At 30.4% G+C, this 11,804-nt stretch overlaps 1 protein-coding gene across 4 annotated transcripts; it reads right to left on the minus strand.

Moving 5' to 3' along the window:
* Positions 1 to 66: 66 nt before the first annotated feature.
* LOC107171747 (phenoloxidase-activating factor 2-like) lies at positions 67 to 11,482 on the minus strand. 4 transcript variants are annotated; one of them, XM_089216887.1, is made up of 7 exons: positions 10,967 to 11,482; positions 7,231 to 7,452; positions 6,388 to 6,509; positions 6,085 to 6,241; positions 2,240 to 2,529; positions 464 to 627; positions 67 to 397 (listed from the first exon to the last, which is right to left on the minus strand). In XM_089216887.1, the coding sequence occupies exons 1-7, from the start codon at positions 11,197 to 11,199 to the stop codon at positions 209 to 211; spliced, it is 1,377 nt and encodes a 458-aa protein (XP_089073013.1). In that variant the 5' UTR covers positions 11,200 to 11,482; the 3' UTR covers positions 67 to 208. The 4 variants fall into 4 exon arrangements, with proteins under 4 accessions (XP_089073013.1, XP_089073012.1, XP_089073009.1 ...); XM_089216886.1 differs by having other exon boundaries at positions 6,085 to 6,244; XM_089216883.1 differs by having other exon boundaries at positions 6,085 to 6,244; positions 6,325 to 6,509; positions 10,967 to 11,479.
* Between the last annotated feature and the right edge of the window lie 322 nt (positions 11,483 to 11,804).

The following is an 11,804-nucleotide window of genomic DNA, read 5'->3' on the forward strand; positions in this document are numbered from 1 at the left end:
TATTCACAATGGACATCCTTTGCTGTCGAGTGTCGACTAATCAGGAAAAAAACAAAAGTTAAAATGTTCAAGGCGTAAAATTGTAGTATATTAATGACCATGTAATAATATAACGGAAAATAAATCGACTCAAATTCGATCAATAACTCGGTCAAAATGTGATAAAATATAAATTAAAATGTCAACGGTTGGAAAAAAAGCGACGTTTTCATTGTGATGTTATCCTTTTCAGCTCCTTGTTGATCCACTGAGAATTAACCACTACCGACGAGTATACACCAGGTATATTTTCATCACCGCACCCAATACCCCAAGACACAATACCCACTTGAATATATTTTTTAGGCTTCCCTTGGTATCCTTTCACTGCACATATCAATGGACCGCCACCATCGCCCTGTACAAGAAAAAAAACGTCTTGAGCTGCTAATCTGAACAAAACAAATACAATCGATTAGCTTACTTTGCATACATCCACTCCCTTTATGCCACCGGCACAAAGAAAACTTTCATGTAAACGGAAAAAATTCCCAAGACGCGTGCCCCGTAATTGCTGCTGGCACAAATCATTGGGCACAAGAGACAAATCAACTTTTTTCAAAACAGTTTGATATCGGCTACCCGGTTCTGTTGAGTAAAAATAATACAATTTATAAGTTTTAATGAAGCATTATTAATTATATATTTTTTATTACATTTTTAAGCTTTTCAGGCGGTTTCAAATGTCTATAAGTACATTAAACGGGTTAAAATGTTAAGGAAAATGTATCATGTACAAAAAATGATGAAATAAATATTTGACGAAAATTTAAAATACCAAGCATTATAAAGTCTTTGAATAACAACTAAATAATAAAATCAAAAATAATAAAGTCTTGCCAATTTTCGTGAATTTTGTAAAAATTCATTTCAACTTCAGGAATTTTCTTCAAAATTTCAACTTCAAATTTTTTGACCAAGTGAAAGATTTATTATAGACAAATCAAAAAAAAAAAATTCGAAATTTCCTTACAACTATAAAATAAATAGCTAAGAAAAAATCGCAATATTTCGAAATTGTACTTAAATAAATACTGATATAGTGTTATATTACTAATAAATTTAGGGTGGCCACTGGCCAGATATAGAATACGAAAATACGGGACAAAAGTAAGAATTTTTTAATTATAAATAAACATCTTTTTTTGATGAAAAATGCTTAAATATTTAAAGTCTTAAATCTTAATGATAATTGATAACTAACAAATGTAACCTACTAAAATAATATTTTTTGGATATTTACGAGAGAAATCATAATCTATTTACAAATATAAAATAATATACACATATTGTGCTATAATATTATGTCTTATTGTCGGTCGCGATGTCGTGACTCGTGATCGTAATCGTCTCTATGCGGGCTGTGATCCATTACGACGGAGACCAAAAATAACTTTATAGGTATTCGAATAATCGAATTCGATACTTACAAATCGGCTACCATAATAATATAGCAAAAACATCATTATTCTACACGTGTATACATTATACATTATACATTTACTCCGTAGACCGAAATTAATATTTAATACATAGAGATGAAGATTATATTTTTAATTTTATTTACATATTGTTTATTACCTATATGAAAATGGTCAGGTTAGGCTCGGTTATTAAAAAATTAGTAAAAGATAATATTAAGATTAACCAATAATTTATAATTTTAATTTTATGGTTGATGACAGGTTCGTGGTTGCATGTTTTTCCTAAATATCATTAATACGGGTACCTACCAATACTATGCGGTACGCTGATGTATTCATTCAGATTCCCAATGTTCGGTGTATTACAAAAATGAAAAAATAAATGTAAATTTTTTTTGTTATTTAAAAATGTACTTTTCGGATTTGGATACAATATGTTTTAAAAAAACATACTTGGAAACCCCTACCTGAAAAATCTAGATACGCCTTATAAAGCCTTGCAAACATTAAAATATATATTATTTGTATAATTCGTTGAATACTCGAGTGGTGTTGATTATGGTGATTTATGTAGACACTAGACACATATAGACGTGTATAAGGTAGATCCAGATCTTGGATGTCATGTATATTATTATAGTGATATATTAATGTAAATCAATTTTTCTGGGTTTTTCCTACAAGGCATGAACCATAATATTATTTTCTTCGGTTTTGTCATAAATTACTATAATTAAACAACTCGCATTATTTTATATCAAATAATTTATACTGACCGAATCCATTTTTACCCCATCCTGTTGATACACACGATTGAGGGTCATAGTTTATTTGTTTTTCATTGTTAGGAATGCATATAACATTAACATGTGGATGTAATATAATTTCAGATTCGAGTTCGACTAATGCGACATCATTAAACATAGTTCCATTATTATGATTTGGATGATAAACTACTTTTGAAACACCACGATCTTCGTGTGACTTTTCTCGATCATCTTCGTTACTGTTGGACTGGGTATCCCACACGCCAACTCGTACTTTCATTAATTTCCCATCCTTACCTCTATTTTAATACAAAAATAAATTAAACATTTAAAATTAAAATTAAAAAGATTCACTAAAAAACAACAGTTGAAACTAATAAATTAATGTTAATAGTAGATACTGCATTGTTGAACAATAAAGAAACTGCAATTTATTACTATTTTTTTTTTTTTTTTTTATGATTCGTTATTATCTCTAATCAGTCTAATCATATAGGAAATTTCTGCACCATTTTCTATATCATAGAACATGTTATTTAATACTATATAATCAATTGGTCAAATTATGTATAATATGAAAAATTAGAGTTTATGAGTACTTTACTTAATAAATGGAATTGATGTATGTAAATCATCAAGATGTATGACTAAGTAAGTAGCCCATACACGATACAATTAATCGTACAACAGATTGCATAAATTTGTTTGATACGATTTTACAAACGATTATCGTAACGTGTATGGTATTGTTGTACAACGTGTAGTACGACGAGATGACGTTTGAACTTGCATAAAATCTATCGTACGACAAATCGTAATGACGCTCCTACCAATATATACTATGAGTTGAACAACTTGTAGTACGATAAGTCGTATCAATGTGTGTCGGATATCGCGTACTGCAAATTGGTACAACTAGTACATAAAACCGTTGTACAATCGGTCGTGTGATTAGTACAACTAGTACATAAAACCGTTGTACAATCGGTCGTGTGATTAATTGTATCGTGTATGGGGCGCTAATTTAACGTGACCATACGTACCGCTTTGGGCGGGATAGACCCGCGTTCGAGATAAGTGTCCCGCTGTCCCCAAATAATTTAAAAATGTCCCTCTTTCAAAAAAATTAGACTTGTGGTAGGTATTTATTTATTGATCATATATTTACAATCATACATTTAAACTGTACCTATTTAGTTAACATACTATGTATAATGTATATCTACATATTTTACATATACTGTAAAATACTAAAACCCATGTGATCTATCATCCATGACTGTTGGGAGTCTATTGTTATTAATATGTTATCTGCGTTTTTCTGTTGTCATTTTTTATAGAAACAATTATTAATGTTTTTTTTTTCAATAAAAAAATTTTTATATTACGCAAAATTATATGGTTTTCTTATTAAAATGTAGAAGTGTCCCGCTTTCAAGAAAAAAAATTATGGTCACGTTATGTATGACCTACATTGATATTTTTTTTGAATATTTAATGATTTAAAAATGTACTTATTTTAAAAATGTAAATCTACTCAGAGGTGTAGCGAAGATTTTTAATGTATTGAGGGAAAATGTAAATAGGGGGGAGTTAAACATCCAATCCCCCCCAGCTGAATTTACTATATAGTTATATTGACTATTTAATATTTGTAATATTTGTATGATAAAAAATATAAATACTCATCGGGGTTAAATACTTAAATATTAGCAATGTACTTAATTGAGTAGGTAGATTTTGATTTCTGTTAGATTAAATTTGTTAAATCAGGTGCCGACAGCCCGCAGCCCACCAAATATATTTCATGGTGTTTAAAATTTAAATTTTATAGCTTAAATTGTTATAAATAATATTTAATCATGACTATTATATAACAATGCGAGAACAAAGCTATGAGGGATATCGTAATCTAATCGTATATAATGTATATAATATGGTTGATTACGACAAATACGTAACTGGTTATGGCCTTAGTGCAGTTCGTTTCAAAACATTCCAACTTGAAGTTTAAATTTCAACTGTTTTATAATCAAATAACCTATCAATTCAATGTCAAAAAATGTAAAATCAGTGATGAAAATCGTACATTCAACAATTCATGGACGGATTTGTATTTTTTTTATCGAAAATAAAGATAAACTGTTTAATTTGCCAAAAAAACCATTTTATCTGTAAAAGAGTATAATGTTAAACGTCAATATGAAACAGAGCATAAATTAAAATTTGACAATCTTACTGGTGATCTTGGAGGTAAACGGAAAACTGTTACGGTATTTATAAACTCGGAATACTGGTACTATACATAATAGTCAAGGTTTCACAAACTTAGATTTTAGAATAAGTTATGGTATGATTAACGCTTAAGCATTTTTACCCCTTATTGAAGTAATAGATAGAATGGTTTATTTATATACGACACCTGTACAATTGTTACCATTACTAAATTATTTTGACGAAACTTATTAGTGTGAAGTTTGGGAGCCCAATATTTTGTCCCCACTTTTGGAATGTGCATGAAATTACTTTAAATAATGGCAACAGAACAAATAATGTTTGTGAAGGTTGGAATAGCTATTTAAATAAGCTTGTAAATAATCCATATTTTTGGTTAGTAGTTAAATGTATCTAACAAGATGAAGCGACAAAGCGGATTGAAAGAACACACAATACAAATAATACCTAAATAAAATAAATAATGCCTAAAAGTTAAAAAAAACAAAATAGTTTGCAAGACAAACTATACTTAATTAATGTGAAAGCTATTTGAATAAAGTGATTAATTTAGGACAATTTTTAAATAATATAGCCAAGTGTACGAAATAGTCGTTTATATTTAATAACTGTTATTTTATTTATCAACTATTTTGTATGAACTTATTTGTGTGCTTTGTTCATTTTTATTTCCAACATTATTTTTTTGTTTTCAACGTATTATTTAAATTTAACTTGTTGACGATGGTTATTTATCAAAACTATAAATAAACATTGTAAATTTTAAAAAATCTTAGGACCCCTGAAAATTAAATTTTGAAGAGTACCATTATTCCATCCACGTTTTTGATTTATTTTGTTATAAATTCTATGGACCGTACCAATATTCCGAGCATCGATCTTGGACAGATTAAAATAAATAATTTTAAAAGTTCATTTTAGTAACTTAATATTTATGTATTAAAATGCACTCAAGAATTAATTAATAATTATTTTTAAACTTTTAAATGTTCTCTGCTAATGTTTTTAATTAAAAAAATTGTTAATAAGGACAGCCGCAATGTTAAACACATAATATGATTATTGTTGCTATCTACATATAAATATATTAGTATTATATGTTAAAACTTAAAATTATATTTTTTAATATTTTAATTTTGTATGCGGCCCCCCATAAAAACAGAAACAAATTATGACCCGTATAGGTGAAAAGGCTGCCAACCCCTGTCTTAAATAATAAATAATTTTGTATAAGTACAACATAATAATTATTTTTTTTTTAAATATCACTCAATTCCTACTGCAGTAATAAGTATGGAAAAGATTAATTAAGATTACACATACACTTACGACTTCAGAAAAAATTGTTAATTATCATTTTTGATAGACATAAAGTATTTAAATTTTAAGTGAATGGGCATTTTTATTTACAAATAAACTGGTCGACAAAAACTCACTCCGGTGTGATTTTAGGGAAAAAAACCCAATTATGAAAATGTAAAAAATAAAAATGATTTGGCAGGCACCAAGGAAATTATCTTCAAAAAATTTAATTCGTATTAATTAATAGCTGTTGAGGCATCTACAGTGATAACATTAAGTTTTTGATTGAAAAAAAAATAACAAAATTAATTAGATACCTGACGCAGTGAGCAGCAGTTAAAATGACTCGTGGATGTATTAAAGAACCACCACACAGGAAAACATTTTCAGTTTTTGTACCAGTTTCTTCATTTACATCTGTTTTTAGAATAGCAGCCATCCACGGAAATTGACCAAAATATGTGTTTGAGTTATCTGCTAAAACAAAAACAAAAGCGTACTAATATTATTTGAAAAATTTTTTTTACGTTTTTAAAATTTTAAATAAATGATAGTACCTTCGGTATTAACAATACGTGTTCCTATATTGTCAGAATTTATGGTACTCGAAGGTGACTTACCAATACCACAACTACGAACATTGTTATTGACGGAGTCACCAATAATAGGTGTTTCCTGGGTTGTTCCGATATTGACATATTCATTTACGCAACATACTTTATTGCTGCTACAACTACCTGCTCTAAATTATAAAGAAAAAGTAAAAATTTGATGATCATCTTTCTATTAGAAAAAATATTAAATTTTCGGCTGTAGCCCATAAGCGCAAAATAATTTTATAAAAAGTGTATTTTATTAAAATCATATAGTTATTAATATACTATGCTATTCGTGATTATAAAATGTGTATTTAAATATAAAATATATAAATAATTATAAAATTTTATTTAATATAATAGCAACAACTTACTAATAAATGTTTTGTTATTAAATTTGAAATTTGAAGCTCACAGATTTTAAGTAATCCAATCTTGAAATATTTTTTATCGTAATTTGTTACGATAAAATTCGATAATACTAAATAGTAAATACTAAATTAAACTGAAATAATACTACTATAATAATTTAAAAATGAAACATATAGTGTAACGGGTACAATATTGTATCAGGTAATACAGTTTATTTTTGTGCTTTTATACCACTACTAAGGTACAAAAGCGTCAAAAGCGCAAATTTGTTTTGCGCTTTTGGTTTATCGAAAAAAATTGACCTTTTGCGCTTTTGGGCTTCGCCTAATGTTCGGAATAATATAGTAAATAATAAAGTACAATTAATAATATAGCATTAAATTATTGTGTATTAAATATTAAATTTAAAATTACATAAGTTTCATTTAGTAATAACTAATAATAGGTACCTACTCCTTATACGGTTATATACTATTTTCAAAAACTAATGATTACCTAATATAAGAACTTTGCTGTTCATTACTACCATTAGGAGGTAAACATTGATTTCTGGAGACACATGTGCATGGCTTATTATTCTCAACATGAGGTTCCTGTGTAGTTGAACTAATTTCTGGTAATTCAGACGACGGTATATACGATTCGGTCACTGGTGTTGAAGGTACATCACTTTGTACTCGGCAACATACCAAATCGCCACAACCCGATTCTGTAGATCTGCGAGGTAAACAAAACAATCGTGGTAACTGGTAATCAGTTTATAATATTTATTTTTTTACTATATAAGTAGATAGGTATCTAAAATACTTTCTACATGAATAGTGGTAACAAATGAATAATAATCAACAATAGGTATGTGCCTATTAAATAATATGTTATTACCACCATATTACATAAGTGTTCTATAGTTTATTTATTTTATCTTATTTTCTTTCAAAGAAATACAATAGAATAAATAAATACCTTAAAATTTCAAGATATAATAAATATTATAAGAACATATTATTATCATTATGAAATGTAATGCTTATTAACATAACAATTTTAAAAATGTCAAACTAAACTTTATAATTTTACGCCACCGCCTAAAATATACTCCAAAACTTCCAAGTTCTTTGAGTAAGGTTGTTACCCCTTATATTATATCTTCAAAATTATTATTCACATAAATTATCAATATATTTGACTAACTTGCAAATTCGTAAAAGAATTTATTATGACATACATTCATACTTACAACCTACGCTTTGTACTTATATCTACATTCAATAATACGTAGGTATATTTTATACATATCACACGGAATCAATTAAATATAAATTACATTTATATAAAACATGACAATATTATCAGAATACAAATAATCTTTATAAAGATACGTAATAAAACTTTAAGAGCATGCACAACATATTGTATTCAAAATACAAAAAATGCAGAGAAATTAATTATGGTAAATGGAAAAAATATTAAATTTGACCATTGGAGTTCAACGGTTAATGTTGTATTGTTTTCTCTTCAATCTAATGATAGTATAATACTTTATTTTAGACCATTAACTATACACAAATCTGACCTGCATAATTAGTTAACCTTACCTTACTTATCTACTTATTATAGACATTAGAGTAGGTATTAGGCGTATTACATAGACTATGGTGAATAGCCCAAGAATAATAATTACGAGTAAGTGGCATGTATCTCAACTACTTCAAGAAAATTATATGTAAATACTATGATTCTATACATTCTAAGACTGAATTCCGTATGATCATATTTTTGTCGAATCCAAAAATAGTTACGTAACCTGTATTTTTTTTTTGCTTGAAAAAAATATTTGAATACTCAAAAAAGAGTTATCATCATTTCAATAGATTAGGAACTTAACGTTCATGAACAAGTAATATAGATGGTATTGTGGCGATCTTTCAAAATAATATCAGGACAGCGCATAGGCGTACGGCACAAAATTGTTTTGTATTATCATCATAGGTAACGTAATGATGGTTACGGTGAAACGTCCTTTGTCTAAAATTAAGCCAAACTTGGTATATTGAAATTGTTTTCGCTTAAGGGGGCTCCAGCGTATCATGTTTTAAGGAGTAATATTTAGGCAATTCACATAACATGAACATTTGGGCTATGTCTATGTGTGAGTAGTAAATGAACATTAGTGTGTGTAATCCATTATCGCGTGCCATGGACATTCGGTCGTCGACAGTATTACGAATTCCCAGAACTACGTATACCTAATTAAAATGGCAATATATCATGTTCAATTGCGCACGTTATCTTTTACTATTATATTACCTACTAAAGTACTAACTATTATTTAAAAAAGTAGTGTTAAAAACCATCCCCGATAGGAAAAGGAAACTCACGTTCATTTACTAAATCAATTAATTCTAAAACCATATAAAAATAAATAAAAAATAAAAAACTTAAAAATTGATAAATTTTTTTTTCGAAATATTCAATATATAGCCAATATGTAAATTTGATTTTCAGAAAAATTTATATGGTTAAAACACTTATTTAAGTCAAAAGGCTGATTTTTTAAAAAATTTTTAAATATAAATATTTTCGTTAGGTAAATTATAATATAATTTATAGTTTATACATCAAAAATTATTAAAATAAATACAATAAAAAATTAATAAAATTTAACATGCACTTATTTAAAAATGTTCTTTTAAAATATTTTTTTTAAACTTTATTATTATTTGAAATTACAAGGTTTCTAACATAATCTAGATCGTAATTTACATAACGAAAATATTGATAGTGTTATTATACTTTGTATTTCCTTGAAATTTAAATATATGTGGGTTGTATTAAATTTGGAAAAATATAATTATTATTGTCGCCCATTAGTAATGTTCTATACCTATCCAATAATCTTTATCGGCTAATTGTTTCCGACTTCCGAGAATCTATGACGGCCGGTCGGCAGCCGCGAGCCGCCGCAGAAATAAACTCTCGCACGCGCAGGAACATGTCAATACTTTACGAAAAGTGAAATATAATATTCATGTTTGCAATGCTATAAAAACTACTAAAAGCGGTAGTAAATTAAACATACTTCCTGAAGGCCGATTGTAATTTTGAAAAAATGGTTGAATTTATAAACTTCTAGACTATGCTCTTTAGGAATCACTTTTTCGATTTAAAATTAGATGTGCCAAAAATAAATACAAATGTAACGTAATTATTTCATGGAATTTTTGAAAAAAAAATCGTTATTTTAAGGTCTTTTAAAATTGAAAATTGAAAATCGACTTCCTAAATAACCTAGATATTTTGTCAAAGAGTTCATACATGTATAAAAAATTAAAATCGGACATTCCAAAGTATGTGTAATTTACTACCGCTTATTGGTCTAAAACGCTTGAAAAATTCGTCTGCTGCGACCCCCTTAACATGATTTTTATTGAATGTTATCACAAATAAATATTGTAACTATTATCGAATGTGCATGGTAATATTATATTATTTATATTGTAGTATGTGGAATGTGAATGCAGTAGTATAATATGCAGTATGCGCTTATATAAATATAATAGCATAATGTATATGATATATGATATTTAAATGTATAGGATGTAATTCCATAGAATGTTAAGGTCGCGGGAAACGTTCGTTTAAAATGACAAAGTAGTAATATGCCTATAGAGAAAAACACTTCTCATAAAAACACATAAAATATATTGTAATATTATTATTATTATTAATTATTGTATAGATCTAAAGCCACACAGCATCCTGAATTGACCAAAAGCAGTACGAAAATGGCGAGATATTAGAATAGGAGGGGAGTGTGCCAGTATAGGACCCCCCCTATTCCCAGAATAAGTATCATTTTACGATCCCTACAACACAAATAAGGCCCGGCACGGAGACAATTTCTGAGTATCAGGCATGATACGTCAAAGTTCGTAAGTTTGTTTGAAGTATCTTCACGCCTGTGACATCGCGGTTGGTACCAAAAGTAGCGGTTAGGTTATGAAGTAAAATGTACCTCCGGTCAAAGAACGCGAAAATCCGCATCGAAATGCGGGACACGAGCACAGAGGTTCGTAGTTTCGAGTGGGGTTGGCGTGGAGGGTGCAGCACAGGGCCAGACTTGGTTAAACCCCCATAAGCACGCTCCGTGCGCCCAACGACAAAGGTCACGCCACTGCGGACCGCCAACAGCCCGCCGCTAACACTATAATACTGTAATCGTTACACCTACCCAGAGGGCACGTCGACGGTGTTGCTCGACTCGCACAAGTAGAACGGCACGCACTTGCACTGCTGGCCGGCGATTGTGATCGTCGCGTCGCCGTCCGACTGCGGGGCGGCGACCGTCGAGTGGACGACCGCCGCGACGGCCACGGCGGCGACCAAGGCGATGGTCGTACGCATCGACGACGTACGGCTACAACAGTGCGGCGGCGGCGACGACGACGACGACATCGGCGACATGGCGATAAGGGCGGCCGCGGTTTAAAAGACGAACGACGACGATTGTTATTATTTACGCAGACGAACACCCGTGCGGCATGCGGTCGGCGATTTCGTAGAGGGCGGCGATGGTCGGCGGCAAAATGATCAACGGAAGAAATCCGGGCCAAAGGTTGGGCGGACGACGGGAAAACCGTGAACGGTTGCGACGCGCATGCACGCTTGCACTGCCTCGTCGCGGTGTTATCGTGGTCGCTACACCTCCGTCTCGCCCTGCCCACCAGCAATATAATCGCCTCGATCGGAAAAAAAAAAACCGCTTTCGTGAACGACGTCCGTGAACGGCGACGCGTCCCGCCCCAACCGCGTTTCGTTGTTATTGTTGTTTATTAGGTATTTGAAATTATCATACGAGTTACGCGGGTTTTGCCATCTCCGAGCTCGGTACAACGCAAATATTATAATAATATCGTATTAATTGCATTTATAGACGCGCCGCCGTGTTATTATACGCATTCCGCGAAAATAATATTATATCCACCGGCCGCCACTGAACCGTTTTGTTTATCGCGTTAATGAGTATGCGCACTGGTCAATGGTCATTATTTCGTGGTTTCGTGTATAGA

Source organism: Diuraphis noxia, unplaced genomic scaffold, assembly GCF_037042655.1.
Source record: "Diuraphis noxia isolate RWA-SAM2 unplaced genomic scaffold, SU_Dnox_SAM2 contig0001, whole genome shotgun sequence".
NCBI lineage: Eukaryota > Metazoa > Arthropoda > Insecta > Hemiptera > Aphididae > Diuraphis > Diuraphis noxia.

Bases quoted from the DNA above. Each gene is read 5' to 3' on its own strand.
- LOC107171747 (XM_089216883.1), bottom strand. From the start codon at position 11,199: ATGTCGCCGATGTCGTCGTCGTCGTCGCCGCCGCCGCACTGTTGTAGC. The intron at 7,453-10,966 runs GTAGGTGTAACG...TTTACCTCGCAG, and splicing joins ACCGTCGACGTGCCCTCTGG to ATCTACAGAATCGGGTTGTG. The intron at 398-463 runs GTAAGCTAATCG...TTTCTTGTACAG, and splicing joins AGGGAGTGGATGTATGCAAA to GGCGATGGTGGCGGTCCATT.